Raw genomic sequence first — 21,511 nt, 5'->3', positions numbered from 1 at the left:
CAATTCATATTACTAATACATATCAACTTTTTGCTTTTTCACAGTTTGATTACCCTCCTGCTTTTATCTTATCATTTAATTTTAATTTTATTCTATGTTATTCCAACATTGTCTGGTAGCTGCTGCCATTTATACAATACATCCCATCGTTCAGTTTCTTTTTGAATTGAACAGTCTTTCAGCCCATCTGACAGAATATCCATTTTTTTCACTTCCCATATTTTCACCATAAAATTATCTGGTTTCAGTATCTCTGCCTCCTTAAGATTTTTGTCATAATGCTTTTTAATTTTGGAAGCTGCATGGGTCACTGGATAACTCTCTACTGCATTCATATTACCTGGTGTCATGTCTAATACAGACGATTCTAAAGTCTGTACAACTTCATTTAAGTTTTGTTTGTCATCTACTGTCCCCTCTTTCGTCCCTTTCATCAAAAAAAAAAAAAGCATCAATTCTTTGGCAGTCAGCCTTCTTTATGGTCTAGCTCTCACTTCCATACATCACTACTGGAAAAACCATAGCTTTGACTATGCAGCCCTTTGTCGGCATGGTGATGTCTTTGCTTTTTAAGATGCTGTCTAGGTTTGTCATTGCTTTCATCCCAAGAAGCAGGCATCTTTTAATTTCATGGCTGCTGTCACCATCTGCAGTGATCATGGAGCCCATTATGTGCTCCCTTTCAATTGCATAGTAAAGGCAGTAGTGGATCAGATTAAAGGCCCATCTAATCCAGCCTCCTGGTCACACAATGGCCAACTAAGGAAAGAAGAATATGATGCAACAGTATTAGTGTGGCAGCCTATGGACACAATGTCTAAGACACAACAGGGATTAAAATGGAGATTTTAGAAAGGCATGGGACTTTATAGAGGAGGGGAAAAAATGTCATGATGGAAATTAAGATGAGAAAAGAAACAGTCAAGAAAGATGCACAGCACTGAAAAGAGATCCTTAGGTCTAAGTTGTGATGATTAAGATGGGCAGAATGATGGGAAGAGGGGCTTAAAGCCAACAGTTTCATGGCAGGAAAGCAAAAGGTGTGCTGAAGGCTCTGAATGCAAATCAGTCTGGTTATTAACATCACTAGGAGTAAATGTAAGAAGAGAAATAGACAATGAAAAGATAAACTGGGGTTCCAAATCAGAAAACCCCCCACAAAAATATGAACTAGGAGGATGATAAATCCATAAGCATTTAATAGTGTAGAAAACTGAGCTGGGTTAAAAAAAATGGTAAGGAACAGAATGTAAATTGGATTTATTAGAGAGATGGGGAGACAAGGGGAACTGACAGCAACACCACTTACATGAGCAATACAAAGATGTGCCTCCATGACAGGGGCTGGATTCATAGGGCTTCTTCCAGCTCTGCAGTTGTAAGATGATGATGATGAGAAATAAAAATAAGCCATTATAGCAAGGATGGGGAACCTTTGGTATTTCATGTATTTTCTCCTTTCATATATTTTTGTGTTGAATTTCAGTCTCATCTTGTATGGTTTTGTTTGTGGATGATATAAATGGATAAGTTAGCTATTTTCTTGATGTAATGAAGGCCTTGCTTGACTGGTGAGTGTTGAATGAGCAACAAGTAAGACAAGTATAACAGTTGGGGGGGGGGGAGGAAAGACCTTCATTTTCATTGGCTGCTTTCCCCAGCCCAAGTGGGAGTGAAGCCAGCGTGTACAAGAGAGTGTGAGTATTTAGGCTGTCAGACAGGGATTGCAAAATGGATAAAGTAGGATTACAGACAGGGATTGCAAGATATAAAGAAGATAGGGTTTAGATTAGGGATAGATATGATCACTGTGCTGGATGAGAGTTCTGATGAATAGCATGTGGCAGAGTGAGATGAATAATGAGACAGTCAGAATTTGATAGGTTTGTCAAAAGTTAGGCAATGGCTTGGGTAGATAAAAGGCTGTGTGAATATCTTTAACCTATTTTAATATTGAATGAGGAAAAACTGGAATTTGAAAACTGTATTTATCTCTTAACATTGCAACACATACTAGTGCACGGTCCTTCAGAAGTGGGTCTTGCTGTCTTACAGTGGTCATTTCTCCTTTAAAAAGTGTGTTTTAAAATCTGAATTTACGAAATTAATTTTTATATAGATGTGTTATTGCTTCACTGAGCACATCCTGATGAATTTTGTGGCATTTTCCTTCAGTAAAGTCACATGTATCAACTATGCATAAAAAGGATCACTATCATTTTATCTAGTGCAGTGGTCCCCAACCTTGGCCCTCCAGATGTTCTTGGACTACAACTCCCAGAAGCCTTCACCACCACCTCTGCTGGCCAGGATTTCTGGAAGTGGAAGTCCAAGAACATCTGGAGGCCCAAGGTTGGGGACCACTGATCTAGTGTACTAAATATTTTATTGAGACGAAGATGATACTAATTGTTGCTCTCTTTGTTTTAAATTGCAGCAGGAAAAGAGTCCAGAAAATTCAAGAAACAAAGGTATGTAGCTAAAGGATACACTGTATTTCTGAATGCTGTACCAGAAATTCTTTATGCTTTGGTTCTTAAGCATGTTTTGCAAAGGTTAAAGTGTACTAGGAGCTTTATGAAACTACTCAGCAGCATAATTTGTGGACCTGTATCTGTCTTATTAGCAACAGAAGGCAAAATATTGGTGAGTAGTAGCAAATTAGGAAAACTTTGTATAAAAGGAGATACAGTTGATCCTGGCACCATTTTCCAAACGTGTGCTAAAGGAAGGCTGGTCTATGGAGTTAAATCTATGCTGTGATCTACTGCAAAAGCAATTTATTACCAGACCGCATGGGCGTTGCCCAGGTGATACAAAACAGGTGAAATGAAATATTTAAATGATCAAGTTGTTGTTGTTGTTGAGATGCACAAATCTCCTCACATTCATCCTGCTCTTTTGAATTAGTAAATTATGCTGCAATATTTGCTAGCTACTGATTTTTGTAGGCACTTGTAACAATGTTATGTAAGAGTTGCATTGTTCCAGAATGAAAGAGGTGTATGGCAGAGTGACCAGGAAGTGCTTTGAGGGGAAACACACCTCTTAATTCTATTTACATCTGGCTTGTTCTGAGGTGCTGTTCTGCATTTGGTTTGAAGACAATTTAATGGTTAGAGTTTTGGAACAAAGTGTGCTTTCCCATGTATTAGTTGGGATATAACTTGTTATTACAGTTACACTGGCTTAGCAAACATATGTTTTCTTTAGAAAAAATGTTTATGCTCATGTATCTTTATATACATATGTGTGTGTACACACACACACATACACCCATATACACACACATAAATACATATATGAGTGTGTGTGTGTGTGTGTGTGAGAGAGCGAGAGAGAGAGAGAGCGAGAGAGAGAGCTGTCTTATATGGAGCTGGACCTTTTGTTCATCTAGCTCAGTATTGCTTTCCATAGGAGTGGGCAACAGCATCCAAAGAATGGCAAGGTGATCATCCTTGGTGTGCCCTTATACTGTACTCTATTCAGCAGCAGTTATCTTCAGTATTTTCGAGGCTGCCTTTTCCTGCAGATGTAAGGGTCTGAAAATGGGACCATCTCAACACAGCAATATACTCTACCCCTGAGCTATATTTCCTTGTTTAAATTTCAGTTATAATCATGGGCTCCTATGTTTGCAAAGCTGGCACCTCTATCAACATCATAAGTAGATTACTGGGAAACCAGCAGCAGTCATTTTCCAGAATAGGTCAGTAACAACAACAACAAATGGATCCAAATTGATAAGACACCTTGAACTTAACGCACCAGACATTCTAGTAATAGAAAGAAGAAAGGACATTGCAATTTTACGGGATGCCGGAGTTGAAAATAAAGAATGGGAAAAACTAACAAAATGCAGAAACCTGGCAAATGAAACATCTCGCTCATGGAGGAAACACATTTCAGTGGTCCCTGTAGTCATTGGGACTATGGGAACAATATCAAGAAATTTCATATAGTACTATAAGTAGTTGCAGATCTCAGAAATCACACTGAGCTACAAAACCCAGCAATATTAGGAACAGCATACATACTGTGCCAATATTTAACAGATACTTAGTTTTTTTGTTAAAACTTATATCTGTTATATAATACCAGTCAATATTTTATGATATTTATTGCCTATGCCTGGTGTATAATAATAATAATAATAATAATAATAATAATAATAATAATAATAATAATAATAATAATAATAATAATAATAATAATAATAATAATAATAATAATAATAATAATAATAATGGTGGTGGTGGTGGTGGTGGTGGTGGTGGTAGTGATGATTATGATGATGATGATGGAATCTCCATTGCTTAAAGTAACTTCTCAAACATAACAAGTTAAAAGACTGATAGAACTGCATAATATTTTTGCTGAAACAATGGCATCTAGATTTCTTGAATCAGAACGTGCAGAATACATGCACAATTTGCAAAACACTGGCCTCCTATCAGAAGTTCCTGTCACAGTCATGAAAGCTCTGATGTGTCTGCCATGTGGCAGCACGAGCTTCCCTATTAATTTCAATATGTGGGAAACTCAATACGTTGATCTCTTTGGACACGCAAAGCTGTTCCCATCATTGAAGTTAATAGAAGCTCTTGCCAGCACATATGCTCACTAGAGCACTGATGCCTGCAAGAATTAATGGATTAGGGTGAAAAAGAAAATTACAACTCCTCAGTATTTGGGTGCATAAGCTATTGACTTCCCTTCCGTAATCAAATATTATCCTTAGAATTCATCATAAAATTTGTTCTAAAATATTACTTCTTTATAGGTTTTAGGAGTTCATAGATTTGTACATGCTTCTCAACATGCCTATCCTTGTGAGAGATACATTACACATTATCTCCCTCTTTTATATTGTTTAGAAAGTGTTTTTTTCCCACACAGTAGTGGCTGCTAAGTAAGCTCTTAAGAATAATTTCCAAGCATGTATTTCCACGCAGTAAGGAATAGGTCACCAACACTCTACAAGTCAGTGGGACCCAGCATGCTTGGAGGTTCATTAGATCTTTGGTTTAAGAGACTAACCATGTACATAATTATTAAAGGACGGTAAAATATGTTCAACAACTCTTTCCATTAAAGTCTGGCAAGAAGAGTTTAGCCTGTTTTGATTTGCTGTAATCATGGGTGACTACATGATGCATGTGTAAGAGCGGATTAATTTGATGGGGAATCTGGTTTTTGGAGTGTTAGTGAGTGTTTTAACTCTTCTGCCAGAGGTCTGTTTATTTTAATGCAGATGGGGAATTGACGCATTTAAATTGATTTTCCCTATGTGGATGCTTCGCTCCATGTTAATCTGCCACTTGCTTTGCTATTAGGAGGTAGGGAGAAGCCCAGCTGCCAAGCAGTGTGCAGGAGCCCCCTGTTCCTCTCACGCATACAGACCTTCCAGTTTTGGGGTTGGGGGACATATAAGGCAAGATCAACCTAAAGAGCCGTCTCTTCACCAAGCTGGTGTGCAAACCCCAGAACTGATGACTGAAAGGTAGGAAGGCAAAGTGCTGCCACCACTTTTCCCCTCCATCCAGTCACTTTCAGCCTGTGTCGCCTCTGCCCTGGGTGTGTGTACATTTGTTTTATTTGAACGTTTGAGGCAAGCGTCAGTTGGCCATTGCCGCTGGGATCTCCTGCAATCACAAGGTGCTGCTGCTGTGTATGAAAGCTTTTCTATTGCTGGTTTGCTCAACTGTTTCCTATTGCATTTCCCTCTTCTGGGCACACACACACAGGGAAAACACACATGCACACCAACCCACCTGCCTCTATGAATTCCAGCCTTGGGTTGGAGAGAGTGCATGTGTCTGGCAAAGGTATTTCTTTAAAAGAAAACAATCCCAGATTAAATTATTGTTTCAAGGGAATGCAAACAACCACATGACTTGGAGTCAATTTAAAGTTACACCAAGAAATATTCCAAACTTTTGCTTTAACGTAAAGAAGCTCCACCCCTTCATGGATTGCTGCCTTGTTGTGGCGATGGGGCTTGAGTAAGTCAGAAAAGCTATGGGCTGTGACAGTGCAGGGTCACCCAAGATGGACAGGTCATAGTGGAGAGTTCTGACTAAACACAATCCACCTGGAGCAGGAACTGGCAAGCCACACCAGTATCTCTGCCAAGAAAATCACATGAACAGGAACAAAAGGCTAAAAGATATGACACTGGAAGATGAGCCCCTCAGGTCAGAAGGCGTCCAACATGAGGAAGAGTGGAAGACAAGTACAAGTAGCTCCAGAGCTAATGAAGTGGTTGGGCCAAAGCTGAAAGGACGTTCAGCTACGGACATGCCTGGAAGTGAAAGGAAAGTCCGATGCTGCAAAGAAAAATACTGCATAGGAACCTGGAATGTAAGATCTATGGACCTTGGTAAGCTGGATGTGGTCAAACAGAAGATGGCAAGAATAAACATTGACATCCTGGACGTCAGTGAATTAAAATGGACAGGAATGGGTGAATTCAATTCAGATGATTATCATATCTACTATTGTGGGCAATAATCCCATAGAAGAAATGGAGTAGCTCTCATAGTCAACAAAAGAGTGGGAAAAGGTGTACTGGGATACAGTCTTAAAAATGATAGAATGATTTCAATACGAATCCAAGGCAGACCTTTCAACATCAGAGTAATTCAAGTTTATGCAGCAAACACGAATGCTCAGCTGTTGAGCATTGACAGTTGGTGCATAAGAGGCTGAAATCAACAAATTCTATTAAGAAAATAGAAGAGGCTGAAATTGACCAATTGTATGAAGACTTACAACACCTTCTAGAACTGACACCAAAGAAAGATGTTCTTGTCATTATAGGGGGTTGGAATGCTAAAGTAGGGAGTCAAGAGATAAAAGGAACAACAGGTAAGATTGGCCTTGAAGTTCAAAATGAAGCAGGGCAAAGGCTAATAGAGTTTTGTCAAGAGAACAAGCTGTTCATCACAAACAATCTTTTCCAACAACACAAGAAGCGACTCTACACATGGAAATCACCACATGGGCAGTACCAAAATCAGATTGATTATATTCTCTGCAGCCAAAGATGGAGAAGCTCTATACAGTCAGCAGAAACAAGACCTGGAGCTATTGTGGCTCTGATCCACAGCTTCTTATAGCAAAACTCAAACTTAAATTGAAGAAAGTAGGAAAAAACACTGAGTTAGATATAATCTAAACCAAATCCCTTATGAATACACAGTGGAAGTGAAGAACAGATTTAAGGAATTTGATTTGGTGGACAGAGTGCCTGAAGAAATATGGATGGAGGCTCGTAATATTGTACAGGAGACAGTAACAAAAACCATCCCAAAGAAAAGGAAATGCAAGAAAGCAAAGTGGCTGTCCAACGAGGCCTTACAAAAGCAGAGAAGAGAAGGGAAAGAAAATGCAAGGAAGATAGGGAAAGTTCCAGAAAATGGAATGCTGACTTCCAAAGAATAACAAGGAGACACAAGAGGGCCTTCTCAAATGAACAGTGCAGAGATATAGAGGAAAAGAATAAACAGGGAAAAACCAGAAATCTGTTCAAGAAAATTGGATATATTAAAGGAACCTTTTCTGCAAAGATGGACATGATGAAGGACAAAAATGGTTGGGACTTCACAGAAGCAAAAGACATCAAGAAGAGATAGCAAGAATACACAGAGGAATTTTACCAGAAAGATCTGGGTGTTCCTGGACAACCCAAATAGTTTGGTTGCTGACCTTGAACCAGACATCTTGGAGAGACAAGTCAAGTGAGCCTTAGAAAGCATAGCTAACAACAAGGCCAGTGGAGGTGATGGCATACCAGTTGAGCTATTTAAAATCTTAAAATACGGTGCTGTTAAGGTGCTACACTCAATATGCCAGCAAGTTTGGAAAACTCAGCAGTGGCCAGAGGATTGGAAAAGGTCAGTCTACATCCCAATCCGAAAGAAGGGCAGTGCCAAAGAATGCTGCAACTACCATATAATTGCACTAATTTCACACGCTAGCAAGGTTATGCTCAAAATCCAACAAGGCAGGCTTCAGCAGTATGTGGACCGAGAACTCCCAGAAGTACAAGCTGGATTTCGAAAGGGCAGAGGAACTAGAGACCAAATTGCTAACATGCACTGAATTATGGAGAAAGCCAGAGAGTTCCAGAAAAACATCCACTTCTGCTTCAATGACTACGCAAAAGCCTTTGACTGTGTGGACCACAGGAAACTATGGCAAATTCTTAAAGAAATGGGAGTTCCTGACCACCTTATCTGTCTCCTGAGAAATCTATATGTGGGGCAGGAAGCAACAGTTAGAACTGGATATGTAACAACTGATTGGTTCAAAATTGGGAAAGGAGTACGACAAGGCTGGAAGAGACTCTTGAGAGTCCCCTGGACTGCAAGGAGAACAAACCTATCTATTTTGAAAGAAATCAATCCTGAGTGCTTACTGGAAGCACAGATCCTGAAGTCAAGGCTCCAATACTTTGGCCATCTCATGAGAAGAGGAGACTCCCTGGAAAAGATCCTGATGTTGAGAAAGTGTGAGGGCAAGAGGAGGAGGGGATGACAGAGGATGAGATGTTTGGACAGTGTCATCGAAGCTACGAACATGAATTTAAGAAAACTCTGGGAGGCAATGGAAGACAGGAGAACCTGGCGTGCTCTGGTCCATGGGTCACAAAGAATCGGACACAAGTTAACGACTAACAACAACAAATAAACCCCAAGTCTACTTTAGAGGATACATGATCCTCAGACAGCTATATTTGACCTTTTTGCTGAATATTTCTACCTGCTCTTTCATGTATTGATTTGAGTTGAAATGTGACACTTTCAAGATTGGATAAAACACAAAGTACCCCTTCACAAAAGTGGGAGTCCCCACCTCCACCATTTGCACACTTTAACATGTAAATAATTGGGACTCAGCCTTCCTGCAGTTTACTGTACATGAGAATATTTATGGAGTTTCCTTTCCTTTCCTTCCTCTGTTGTTTACTGGTATGTGTAGTTTTCATGCCAGATTACTGTTGTTTATGGAGTATTTATGCTGCAATAATTTATCTTTTTATTAGTTTCTTATGTTATTTTGTTTTATATTATAGTCAATTGCTAGAACAAACAGACTGAACTGAACTATATAAAATAATTATCAAGGTCCTGTTATCATGATAAACCAGGGATCCATGAGAATCCTGGTTTGTTGAGTATAAGAAGCATGGTGTGGTCTGTTTTTTTTTTTTTTTTTTTGCTATGTGAAGAACTGTCTGGCTAGCCTCTTCTTTGTCAGGCCAGAGGATTAATTCAGGGTTCATTCTGGGAAAAGAAGTCAGACAGACAACTCCATGTTTTATTCGCTCATCATAATTAACAGCTCACAAGTCTAGGGTTCGTTCTTTGTTTTGCTGTTGTGCAAAAAGCAAGAGCAAAGGAGCAGCCTGGTTCATGCACAATAAGCTACATCCGTCTTCAGTTTACTTCAGGGCTTCTGTTTTGTTTCAGTTGTTACATTTTGAATTACTGCAAGTGTATATGTAGTATTTTTATTGTATTGAATTTTAATTATTGTAAGCCGCCCAGAGACCTCTGGGTAGAGTGGGCGGCATATAAATTAAATAAATAAATAAATAAATAAATAAATAAATAAATAAATAAATAAACAAACAAACAAACAAACAAACAAACAAACAAACAAACAAACTTCTATTCCTTTAATATGCACTGTTACTGATGACACTGCACCAAATCTTGGGCTTTGCACATTGTATTTGTAACTTGATCTATATTCACATCTTAACAGTTTGTCTTTCATTTTGTAATGTAGGCATCTGGCTTTCTGAAAGAAATGCTTACAATAGGCATAGAATTCCATCTTGTGTGTATCATCTTCCTCTACTCCCTGTTGTAGATACTTGCACCACGTGAATCTATCTTCTTGGAGATTTTACAGAGCACACAGGCTCCCACTACTAATTGATCATATCGCCACCATGTAGGCAAGTTTAGTGGAATCCTAAAGTAGGGATGCGATCGGTACTTCCAAGATTTCTCATCATGCCAAACTCCCTGCTGAGATTTCTCCCTGCACTGTTGAAAGTCCTCATTCCCTTCCCTTGCTTTGTTTGTTTATTTGTTTATTGCTTATACTTTTTCACTGGGAAATGCCAAATCTGATGCAGCTTAATGTTCTTTCTGGTAAATCCTATGAAATAAATGCACAATTTTGTGCAGGAATTTTAATACTCTTGCACAGATTAGTGTTTTCCTTCTCTTTTTTCAGAACAGCAAGAAAGATGCTGTTCTGTACAAGAACTGTAGTAATCCTGCATGGCTTGTTGTTCCTTCTGCCTTTTTCAGATGAGTCCTGAACAAGGATTATAATAATGCCGTAAAACAATTGTAATAATTCTGGACAGGTCACCATTTCTTTCAGGGGAAACAAACAAACAAAGAAAAACAGTAGCACTTCCAAGAAATCTTACAGTATTTCCAATTAGGTTTCTCAGTGAGGGGGCTTCACACAGAGAAATCTCATTACAAGAAGAAAAGAGGGATTTCTTTTTCAGCTTCTTGATGAAAGCAAGATGCTGCAAGATTAACATTCCTGCCATCAAACCAATGCAAAACTAGGGAAACATGTTCTATCATTAGTTTGATAGGAGAACATATTTTGTGCATTTACTGCATATATACTTCATCACCCAAAAATACAGTCTTTGTAATGGATTGCAGATGATTAAACAAAGTATCAGGAAAAAAAGACCTTCCCATATGTCCAAGTTTATGGTGCATAATTCACATACATTAGTGCTCAGTCATACAGGATGATTTTTCCATTTAAAACTTAGTATGTAAATTAGAATTCTAAGTAACTGTGGAGAGGACTGGGGTATAGGCACCCCTGTTGGTAGCCAATTGCCTTCCCACCCAAGAAATGAAGAATGGATCAGTCTACCAACTAATACAGCAGAGGAGTTGGTAACTATGGACCTACGGAAATGTCAGGGGGCAAGGAATCCCAAGCAAAGAATATGGTGGCCCAAACTGAGTTTCTGCCCCTGTTTAGGGCCCTAGAAACCCCAGGTTTTGGTGGGTGACAACTAGAGGAAAAACTCCAGGTGTGTCCTTGGCAGATGGAGGATTGTCACAGTGCAGAGGAACCCACTGCCAGAGAGAGCCTCCAAGGAACAGACTTGCCAAATGGAGGGGAGTGAAAGGTCACTTTCTAACCCTGAAAGGGTAGAAGGAGAAGCCCTGGAGGAATAAACCTGGAGAGGTGCTCCGGAAAGTTTCTCAGGAGCTTATTGGACAGAGGACTCACCCTAAGAAGACACTGAGCTCCCTGGTTTGTTGAGTGAAATTGCTGGTGAAATGAAATCATTTATTAGATATAAATGTTTCTGCCGGTGTTCTGTGAGCAAGAATTTCCATCTCCATTTGAGGTAACCAGCATGTAAAATTATGTTTTGGCTAAAGCTGTATATGAAAGGAGAGCCTTTTTACCTGTTCCTTCTACTATAGCTTCTTTTCTCAGATAGCTGTTAATTCAATTGTGTTCTTTAATTCAATTGTGTTCTTCAATTGTGACAATTTAAAGTAGCAGTAATTTAAAGTAGTGTCACAAAAAAGATGACAATTGGAAGAGTTCATTTGCAGCATAGAAAAGCATCATATTAAGAATGTAGAGATGCATCATACTGAGTTGAAGCCTGAAGTCCCAGAATAATTTTATCCATTTCTTGTTATACCAGTGAAAAAGTCATCTGCTGCCATTAACCATGGCAATCTAAAAGCAGCTCACTTCATTGATTCTTATTTTATTATTGCTTTTTTATTACCTTAGAAAAGCATTGATAAAAAAACCCATAAAACTTGAAGAATTTCTGTCTAAAGGATAATTATAACATATTACCTGTAACACCAAGAAACTATTTTGGTACCTGTTTGTTTGGCTACTTTTAAAATGTAAGTTCTTTATCTGATCTTGGGTGGGAACTAACTCATAATGGATAGTTAAGTTGCTTTTAATTAGAGAAGGGTGCTTCATTGGCTGTGTGGGGAAAATCCCCATCCCACATTCCTGACAGAGTGATGGGCTGCCTGAGGAGGTGGGGTTGGGCAGCCTAAGCTCCTGCCTGGATTTGCGCACTTCCGAAGCAGAAGGACCCTGGCAATACACAAAGAACAATGAGTGGCCTGGGGGATGCAGCCCGGGGTGTGTGTGTGCAGAAAAGGTCTGCATAGCAGCTGTAGTGCTATGAAGACAGCTTTGTATGAAGCTGTCAGGCGCATGAAGCTCCTTTCTCTATTTTTAACTCATTATGTCCAAGCTATGCAAAGGCAAAACCAAATTGGAGCCCTTCAGATCATTTTGGAGCCTTCCCTCCAAATTTATCAGAGGTAAACGTGAATTCCTTTTGAAGCTTCGTTTGGACTTTGGGCTTCAGGAAAGTAAGAAGAAAACAATTTCCAAAGCATCTTCTTTTCTGTTAAAAACATCTTGGTTGGGAGATGCGGGGAGTGAGGAAGTGAGGCTGAATGGCAGAGAAGTCTGCTTTCTCATTCTAGGACCTATTTTATGAGAGGTTCTCTGCTTACTATGTTTTATAAGAAGGATTATTACTTTGAGACAAGTGCTCCCAGCTCCCCTACTCTTTGTTGGCCATAGGAAGACATTAGAAAAAAAAAAGAATATTTGAATTAAGATTTTGGGGCGTTAGGAGGTTGCCTCTTGTTGTAATGGCTTGATGTAACTGTTTCTGTATTCTGTAGGGTGAAATGGTTCAGCACAAATACAGAATTGTGAGATGGTGAATCTTCAAATGCTGCTGTGCTTCACTATTTTAAAAGCCTTTAACTGGTTTTCACACATCAGAATTCCCTGGCTCTGTACCTCTTAATCTAAATGTGTCATCTTTGGTTCCCTTAGAAGTGACAACTGTGCCTGAAAGTTCTTTTCATTTCTGCCAAGAAATAAAGAAGCTATTGGAAGATTTATTTAAAAAAAAAAAAAAAACAAAATCCAATAACAATTTTCAAGGCATGTAGCAGAATATTCCTGCACCTCTTTGTATGAAATCTGGTGTACATAAATCTCCTCCTAATAGGCTCTTGTGCTCCAAATCTCATCCAAAATTGATAAATATTTTTAAAAGCTATAGCCACTTTTGAACTCCCACTAATAGTCAATGAGAGACACATTTGTTTAAATTTCCATGTGCTATATTGGGTTTGGAATTTGAGTTGGAGCATACTGGGTCTGAACTGGTCATTTTCCAAAGCACTCAAAGAGGATTCCATACAAATCCTGTACACATTTATATGTTTGCCTTGTATCACATCCATGCTATGCATGTTTACTTAAAATTTTATTTCCTATGTAAATATGTTTAGAATGCAGTCATAGTTATTCAGATTCTAATCACAATGAAAAGTGAATTGCAACCATGGAATGTAACTAACATCAGAGTATCCAACTCATTCTCAGATTCCTGAGTATTTGAGATACTTCACATCTTTCTTAAAAAGTTCACAAAATTCATATGGTCAAGACATAGGAGGGAGAATCAGGATGGGGTGTCAGTAATGAGGGAAAGTTTCCACAAACTTGACTATAATGTGTTCATTTCTCAAATCATTGTCCTTTTTGCCATAGAACCCCTAGGCTTATGTCTTTCGGCATTATTTATTACACACCAATATCCCACAAATACTATTATTTTCATATGAATACTCTTCTATATTCTAGAAAGAAATTAGTGCCTTACATGATGGATCAGTTATCACATCAGTAATGCTGAACAGAATCAGAGACTAATAAATGCAGTTGAATTAATTAACTAAGTTTGATAGGCAGACAGTGTTCTGTGTTATGCATGTCTCAAAATATTCTGGCCATATAAATGTGCAAAATTTGGGTTACAGAAGTTTGTTTGTTTGTTTTTGACATGCTATAAATTCAGGGCCAAGCTAGATTTTGCAGCAGCAGATTTACAGCAGTTAAGGATCTGTGAATTGCAATTTCTCTTTCACCTGCTCTTTCATTTTTTAAAAACTACAGGAAAGCCAATTTTAGATCTCCCACCAGCACCCCTAGTTGCACCCTAGCATGATGGATAAATAACTGGGTAATTTAATACTACCTCTTGTTATACTTTGTTATAAATAGTGGAATAGATGGTGGTTCTTGGTTGCAAACTTTTCAGTAGGATTTCCCATGGGAAAACAGACTAATGGCCATCCCTCCCTCCAGCCATCCATTTACTAATTGTGGTTAATAGTAAATAATCCCCAAATTTAATAATCAATCTGTGCATCAATTCAATGTACATTTATAGTCACATAAGCACTATCTTCCCTTCTACTTATCATCCTCCATTTAAATGGTTATCGTGAACAATGCCCTTGTAAATTTATGATTTTAGGATTCACTCTAGCTCATTGGACGGCATTCTGCCAGTCACAGGCAAACCTAGATAGAAGAGTGGAATACTGACAGCACTTTAATTACTCTGAGTTTCTGAACTGTTCGATCCCTTTCATTTTACGCTTACCTTTAACAATCAGAATACAAAGTGAGTGTTTGCAAATCCATTTCACAAATGTAATTCTCTACTATTGTGAACATATTGCCTGCCTTTTCTGATTTCATTAACAAACATCTGTTCCTTTACTGATCTTTATCTACCAGAAGTAAAGAGGAGGCCATATGGGAACCACTTGCCGTGTGTCTGTCATTCATTTAATTCTTGGCAAACAATATAAGGCACCTGTACAGTGCTTGATGCTCTAAAGCCAGTTCTACTTGGAAAGTCAGATTAGTACTATAACATCAAGCCATCAGAACTCGTACTACTTTTTCTCCTTTTTTCTGATAGAGAATAAAAGTAAAGCAAAAAGAGTAGGAAGATGCATATATTTGCCTGTCTTTAAATAAACGATAACGACACAGCTCTAAACAGGCTTTAATCTGATTTTCTGTTTCTTTGTTAAAGACAGAGTATATTTAGACAATTTCAAATGCTAGAAAATGAGTTGTAATTGTATTATAAACAGTAGGTAGCGTGGCATTCTTTGAGGGTTTTTTTTTTTTTGATATTGAACAAAAGCTTCTGCATTGTAATGTAAATTATGTTTTCTTTCTATATTACACCATCAAAGTACAATTCATATTTTTATGTAGGTTAAACTGAATATTGTTTGGCATGGTGTAAAGGGGATGATCTCCTAGAAACACTGACCAAAATGGACTAGTTTTGAGTTGTTTTTAAATGGTCAATTGTTGTAATTAGAAATGGGCCTGAATTAATTTGGAACCCTCTATCTGAATATCATGGTGCATGGACTCTCTCTCCCCACCTCCTGGACCAGCAGAACCACTCACCTTTTGGCGCATGCCATCGGGGTCCTTTGTCACTGGGAGTATTTGTCCATTTCTGAAGAAGTCTAAGGTGAAGCAAGGGAACCTGAAGCCGCATTTGAGGGCTTGCCAAGGTCCTGAAAATTGTTTTGGCACTTCAGGGTTTAAAAAGAGTGGATGCCCCCCCCACATGCACACATAAGCAATAACTCAAGAGCAAATCAAAAGTTCAAGCTCCCCTGGATTCCAAATTCCAGACCTGTGGGGCAGAATCCCCTTGCCCATATAATTGGCAGCCATCTTGTGAGGGCAACATGTTGAGAAATAGAGAGAGATTGTTGTTCAACTCATTTGTCTTTTCAGGGGGTGTTGGAGGATTTCTCTTTTTTTCCAATAGAAAATTAACAATATTAATTAACAAGCTGCAGAGACTGGGGAAGGGGGTAATGGTAATGTATTTCTAATGAGCAACAGAATTAGTTACTTTGGAAGGTAAGGCGACATTTAATAAAACTATCTGCTGCTGAGCCAAAATAATGAGTAACAGAATGAATTCCTTTTTAAAAGTAAGGCTCTGAACTCTGCTAAATCCAACATACCATTAGTGGATGAAATCTTGTGCTAGTGGAGTTATCTCTGCTGGTGTAGTGCTAGTGCAGTTGCCTAAGGCATTACAGTTTTTTCTTGCGGCCCCAGACATCCAAATGCTTACAAAACTGGGAATTGGGTAGGATTCTCCCTTTGTGCATGGTATGGAACCAGATGCCTATGGAACAAATATGTGGTTGTGGAATTAAAACATTTGATATTGGTTTATGTCTGATGCTAGAATGACATCAGAGTAGACATGAAGCTGGATGTGTGATGTAAAGAATAACTTGTCTTTTATTTATTTATTTATTTATTTATTTATTTATTTATTTATTTATTTATTTATTTATTTATTTTTATCCCACCTTTCTCCTTAAAAGGACCTAAGGTGGCTTATATCATTACAAATAAGTGCAAAAAAGGAAATATATTCCAACAATTTTATTAATGAGCGCAGCAAACCCATAAGTTCTGATCACTATATTCCTTCCTAGAAAGTTATATACTAATTTACATCTTTTTGTTGATGCTTCCAGAGCAGAGTTGTTTCCTTATCATTTCTTATACATTTATGGAAGAGTCAGGATTGACTACCATACAACAATTGATTCAGTTTCATCCAAATGGCTTCTTGAGATACAACATTATCTTTAGATAGAAAATTATCTGTGTTCATGTGCTAGTCAGTAGACTGGTAATATTTTCCTCCATAATAAAAAAAATACTTTGTTTACTGAACAATGCTTTCTTAAACTTGTTGTTGCCAGAAGACCTACAACTGTAGGACTGAAAATGTTTTTTAAAGTATAAGCAGCCCTCTCTGCTGATAAACTAAAGAAAGGTGATTTGCACTGGAACTCTAGTAAAGCTGTACGTTCAGTCATGGGTGACTCCTATACTGCTGTGAATGATCCCAGCAGACAGCAGTGTACTCAGTACATTAGTTATTCCATTACATCATGGAAAGTTCTTCCTTCATTGCTTTTTTCCCTTTTAGAAAAAAAAATACATTTGTAATCTTATTACAAAAGGTTTACTTCTAGCACATGCTCTTCCCAGCACGCTTCTTTTGTTTGTGTATGCATACAGAATAGAAGCATGGTAAAATGTGAGATACTCATTGCTGGCCACTTTGTGGAGTTTTTAATTCTGAAGTGCAACCCTCATAAACTAAGCAGTCATCGGTGTTCAAGCCAGACATGGTGTTCGCTTCTTTTTGCTTGCCCTTAATCTGCTACAGAAAGATTTGTTTCAGGAAAAGCCGAGCATTCAGACATTGGAATGGGACTTGCTGCTAGGGGATTTTCACCATCTCAGAATGGCTAATTACATAGAGATTGGAAGATTTATGCATACTGCATAAATTTATAGTGTAAACATTTATTAGCGAGCTACACTTGAATGAGAATGGTATGTTCCTTCTTTCCAAGAATAACTAAGTGGATTCTAAATAAGCTGACAAGGTAACATTTTGATTCCACCATTAAAATGAGATTATGTGATTGACCTCAAGGGTATTAGGAGATCTCCAGGGGATGTGTGAAACAGAGCCTGAAGGGAATAGTATTGGATGATTCAGGTAAGTAAGACAAATTGCAAATTCCAGTGAAGATAAACTGTACCAAGAATACAATATATGGCAACATGTGCAGTTAAATGCCATAACATAGAGAAAACAGTAATTTTAAGACCGGCATTATAATGAAATGGATCTAAGTCCACAGGATACTTTCCCCCCCTAGCATTATAATCCCCCACCCACTTTTTCCTTGTCTCCCTCTTAGGAGGGATATGAAAGGATATTTTTGTTCTTCTCCCACATGTGTAATAATTTTGATATAAGACAATTTCTTGACTCTCTGCTTTTAAAAAAAGCAGTTACATCCACTCTATAAAAACACAGATAACAAGTTGCATACAAATGCATGTATCAATCTCTCAGTGTGATATTCTTTCCCAAGAAGAAAAACAATGGTGTGCTTGTGTGTATAGATGGGCAGTGGGTATCTGGAGTACAAAATGGGAGAAGCCCCTTCCCCACTGCACTGATTCTTTGTTCTGAGGACCAGACTAACTTCCCCCTTCCAAATCTTTAACTTGCCTTTGCAGACTTGCAGTTTAATGGTACATTCAGACTGTTGGGCTCACGTGCTCTACCTTTTCTACCATGACTGTAAGGAATAAATGGAAGTTTTAAAAACCCATTGCACTACATTGCTTGGTATTAACTGGAATAGTTTAATAGTTAGTTTAAATGATGTTTTATCCCAAATGTGGGAAAAGCTCTTTAGATGGGGGGGAGGGGAGGCAGAATCTTCTTTGGATCCAGGAGTGTGAGATGCCCCATGCACAGAGTCTTCTCCTCCAACTGCCCCTATTGCCTCCCTACCTGCTCCTGCCACTGCTGACACAGCCATCCTCAGAGCCAGTGGGACCAACTTCCCTGGCAGAGAAGCCAGGTCTGCTGCCTCTACACATGTGCCCGCCTATCCTCTGGGTAGCTCAGAAGCAGCGATTCCGGTGGTGGCAGGAGCAGGTAGGGACATGACAGGGGCAGTGGGAAAGGGTTGGCCGGGTGGCACAGCAGGTGGACGACAGGAGCACAAAACAGAAAAACAAACCACTGGTTCATTTTTCCAGGGGTTCATGGTGATTTGTGGTTAGCCTTGAACCATGAACCATCCCAAACCACCAGTTTTCCAGTTCTTGCTCATCTCTAATTGCTAACCTTCATAGCTATCATAGCTTTATTTATTTATTTATTTATTTATTTATTTTATTTCTATCCCGCCTATCTGGTCATACTAGACCACTCTAGGCGGCTTACAATTGGAGTAACAATAAAATTATTAAAAACATTACAAATAGACAAAAATGGAAATCAAAGAATATAAAAGAAAAATCGTCAGGGATTATCTGTTGGGAAAGCCTGCCTATACAACAGTGTTTTCAATTGTTTCTTAAAAATGCCCAGCGAGGGAGCCGCACGAATCTCAGGAGGTAAGTTGTTCCAGAGGCGAGGAGCCACCGCCGAGAAGGCCCGATTTCTGGTCTTTTCCTTCCGGGCCTCTCTCGGCGTCAGGCTCCTCAGCCTCACCTCCTGGCTCGCACGGGTGACACGGGTAGATCTAGGTGGGAGAAGGCGTTCCACCAAATATTGAGGTCCTAAACCGTTTAGGGCTTTGTAAGTAAGCATCAACACTTTGAAGTCGATGCGGAATCGGATGGGCAGCCAATGCAATGCGGCCAGAGTGGGCGAGATATGTTGGTATCTTCTCAATCCACTGAGTAATCTGGCCGCAGCATTCTGCACCACCTGTAGTTTCCGCAGCAGCCTCAAAGGTAGCCCCACGTAGAGCGCATTGCAGTGGTCTAATCTTGAGATTACAAGCGCATGTACCAAAGTGTTGAGAGCCCCCACATCAAGGTAGGGTCGCAGCTGGGCTATCCGCCGAAGATGGAAAAATGCGGTGCGGACCACGGACGCCACCTGGGTTTCCATAGTGAGCGCCGGGTCCAGATGAATCCCCAAGCTGCGAACCCCATCCCTGGCAGGCAGGGTCACTCCCCCAAAAATGAGGGAGTTTCCCAAATCCCCAACTGTGGGAGCGCCCACCCTCAGTACCTCCGTCTTGTCCGGGTTCAGCCTCAGCCCATTCTCCTGCATCCATTCCCGAACGGTCTCCAGGCAGCGCTGAAGGGACAGAACGGCATCTCCTGTAGTTGGAGAAAAGGAGATGTAGAGCTGTGTGTCATCTGCATATTGATGGCACAGGGCTCCACACCCCCTGATGACCCCCCCAGCGGCCTCATATAGATGTTAAACAGCATTGGGGAGATGATCGACCCCTGTGGAACCCCACAATTGAGGCTCCACGGGGCCGAGACATTCTCCCCAAGCTGTACTCTCTGGGGACGGCCCTCCAAGAAGGAACGGAGCCAGGCAAATGCCCGGCCACCTATTCCCAACTCGGTGAGCCTCCCTAGGAGGATACCGTGGTCAATGGTATCGAAGGCCGCTGAGATATCGAGGAGGACCAGCAGAGACATTTTGCCTCTGTCGGCCTCCCTCAACAGGTCATCACACAGGGCGACCAATGCCGTCTCTGTTCCATGGCGCGGCCTGAAGCCCGATTGGAATGGATCCAGGGCATCTGTGTCATCCAGGAACGCCTGAAGCTGATCGGCCACCACCCTCTCGACTACCTTGCTTAAGAAAGAAACATTGGCGACGGGCCTATAATTGCCAATTTCATCCGCCGCCAAACTAGGTTTCTTTCTTATGGGTCTAATGAGTGTATCCTTGAGGGCAGAGGGAAATCTGCCCTCAAGGAAAGACCCATTAATTATTACAGTAGCCCATTCCGTTGTTGAAGGCCTGGCTGCCTTGATTAGCCAGGCCGGGCAAGGGTCCAAAGAGGAGGTGGAGGCACGGCAGCGATCAAGCGTCCTGGCCACAGTGTCAGGCGAAACAGGCTGGAAGGAATCAAAAATCACCGGACAAGACGGAGCGCTGGACATCTCAGCTCGACTCACTGTATTCAAAAAAGGGGAGAGGTCCCGGTGGATGGCCTCCACTTTAGATTTTAAAAATGCTGCAAATTGGTCCGGTGTAAAACTAGGGGGAGGCCTATCACCCGGGCCAATTCCGGATAGGTCACGTACTATACGGAATAATTCCGCCTGCTGATTAGACGCCTCGCTTATCCGGTTAGCGAGGTATGTTTGACTGGCAGCCTTTACCTTGGCCTGGTAAAGGTTAGTAGTGACCTTAACAGCTATGCGATTAAAAACCGTCGGGTCCTTTCTCCATTTGCGCTCTAGCCGTCTCCTGACCCGCTTCGACGTCCGGAGATCCTGGTTAAACCAGGGCGCCGGGCGATCTCTGCGGCTGAGAGGGCGTTTAGGCGCGATCGTGTCTACGGCACTAGCCGCGGCTGTGAACCAGGCGTCGACCAGAGCCTCGACAGGAGCGCCAGCCAGGTCAGCCGTAACCCCTCTCATGGCATCCTGGAATCCAATCGGATCCAGTAGCCTTCGAGGGCGGACCATAACAATAGGTCCCTGCTTCCAGTTCAGACTAAACATCAAACACTGATTATTATTTTTTTAAAGAACAGAACAAGGAGCAAAAAAAAGACAAAAGAAACGATCTTGTGTATGCAACATTAAACAGTGGCGAATTAGAAATCATAATCTAAGGTTAGATCTAAATCATTTCTTAGAGTGGTGATAGGGAACATTAAGCAACTTCCTCCTCCCTTTGAGTTTATGAGAGGTAAATCCTCCCAATCTTCACTCAACAGATCTATTGTTTCTGCTATAACAGCATTATTGCCTCCGATTCAAGCATTGAAATCCCATCAATATAATCATTGATGTTACAGAAGTATTCTTCTGTAATTTTCTCTAACTGGCAGCCTAATAAAGCCCAACTATTACTGTCACCATCCACTAAGCCTTTAGGTGAAATATAGACATTAATACAAATTAAGCCAAAATCAGCAAGGAATGGATTACCTGAATGTATTAGAAGAGTACAGAAAGTTTTTCTCCTTTCATATTTAAACTAGTTGATATACGAAAT

The 21,511-nt window shown here is 40.1% G+C and overlaps 1 protein-coding gene across 4 annotated transcripts in view; it reads left to right on the top strand.

Moving 5' to 3' along the window:
* Window positions 1–21,511, top strand: part of FSTL5 (follistatin like 5) — a 478,043-nt gene that overhangs the window by 91,193 nt on the left and 365,339 nt on the right. For 2 of the 4 annotated variants that reach the window (XM_073001505.2, XM_073001502.2), the window contains exon 3: window positions 2,438–2,471. In XM_073001505.2, coding sequence (XP_072857606.1) covers window positions 2,438–2,471 — 34 coding nt within the window. The remainder of the gene's footprint in view (window positions 1–2,437; window positions 2,472–21,511) is intronic. The other 2 variants (XM_073001506.2, XM_073001503.2) reach the window with 1 other exon arrangement.

Source organism: Pogona vitticeps, chromosome 5 (assembly GCF_051106095.1).
Source record: "Pogona vitticeps strain Pit_001003342236 chromosome 5, PviZW2.1, whole genome shotgun sequence".
In the NCBI taxonomy this organism is placed as follows: Eukaryota; Metazoa; Chordata; class Lepidosauria; order Squamata; family Agamidae; genus Pogona; species Pogona vitticeps.
Note: the sequence above shows the minus strand (reverse complement) of the source record. Positions and strands in the feature narration are given on the sequence as shown.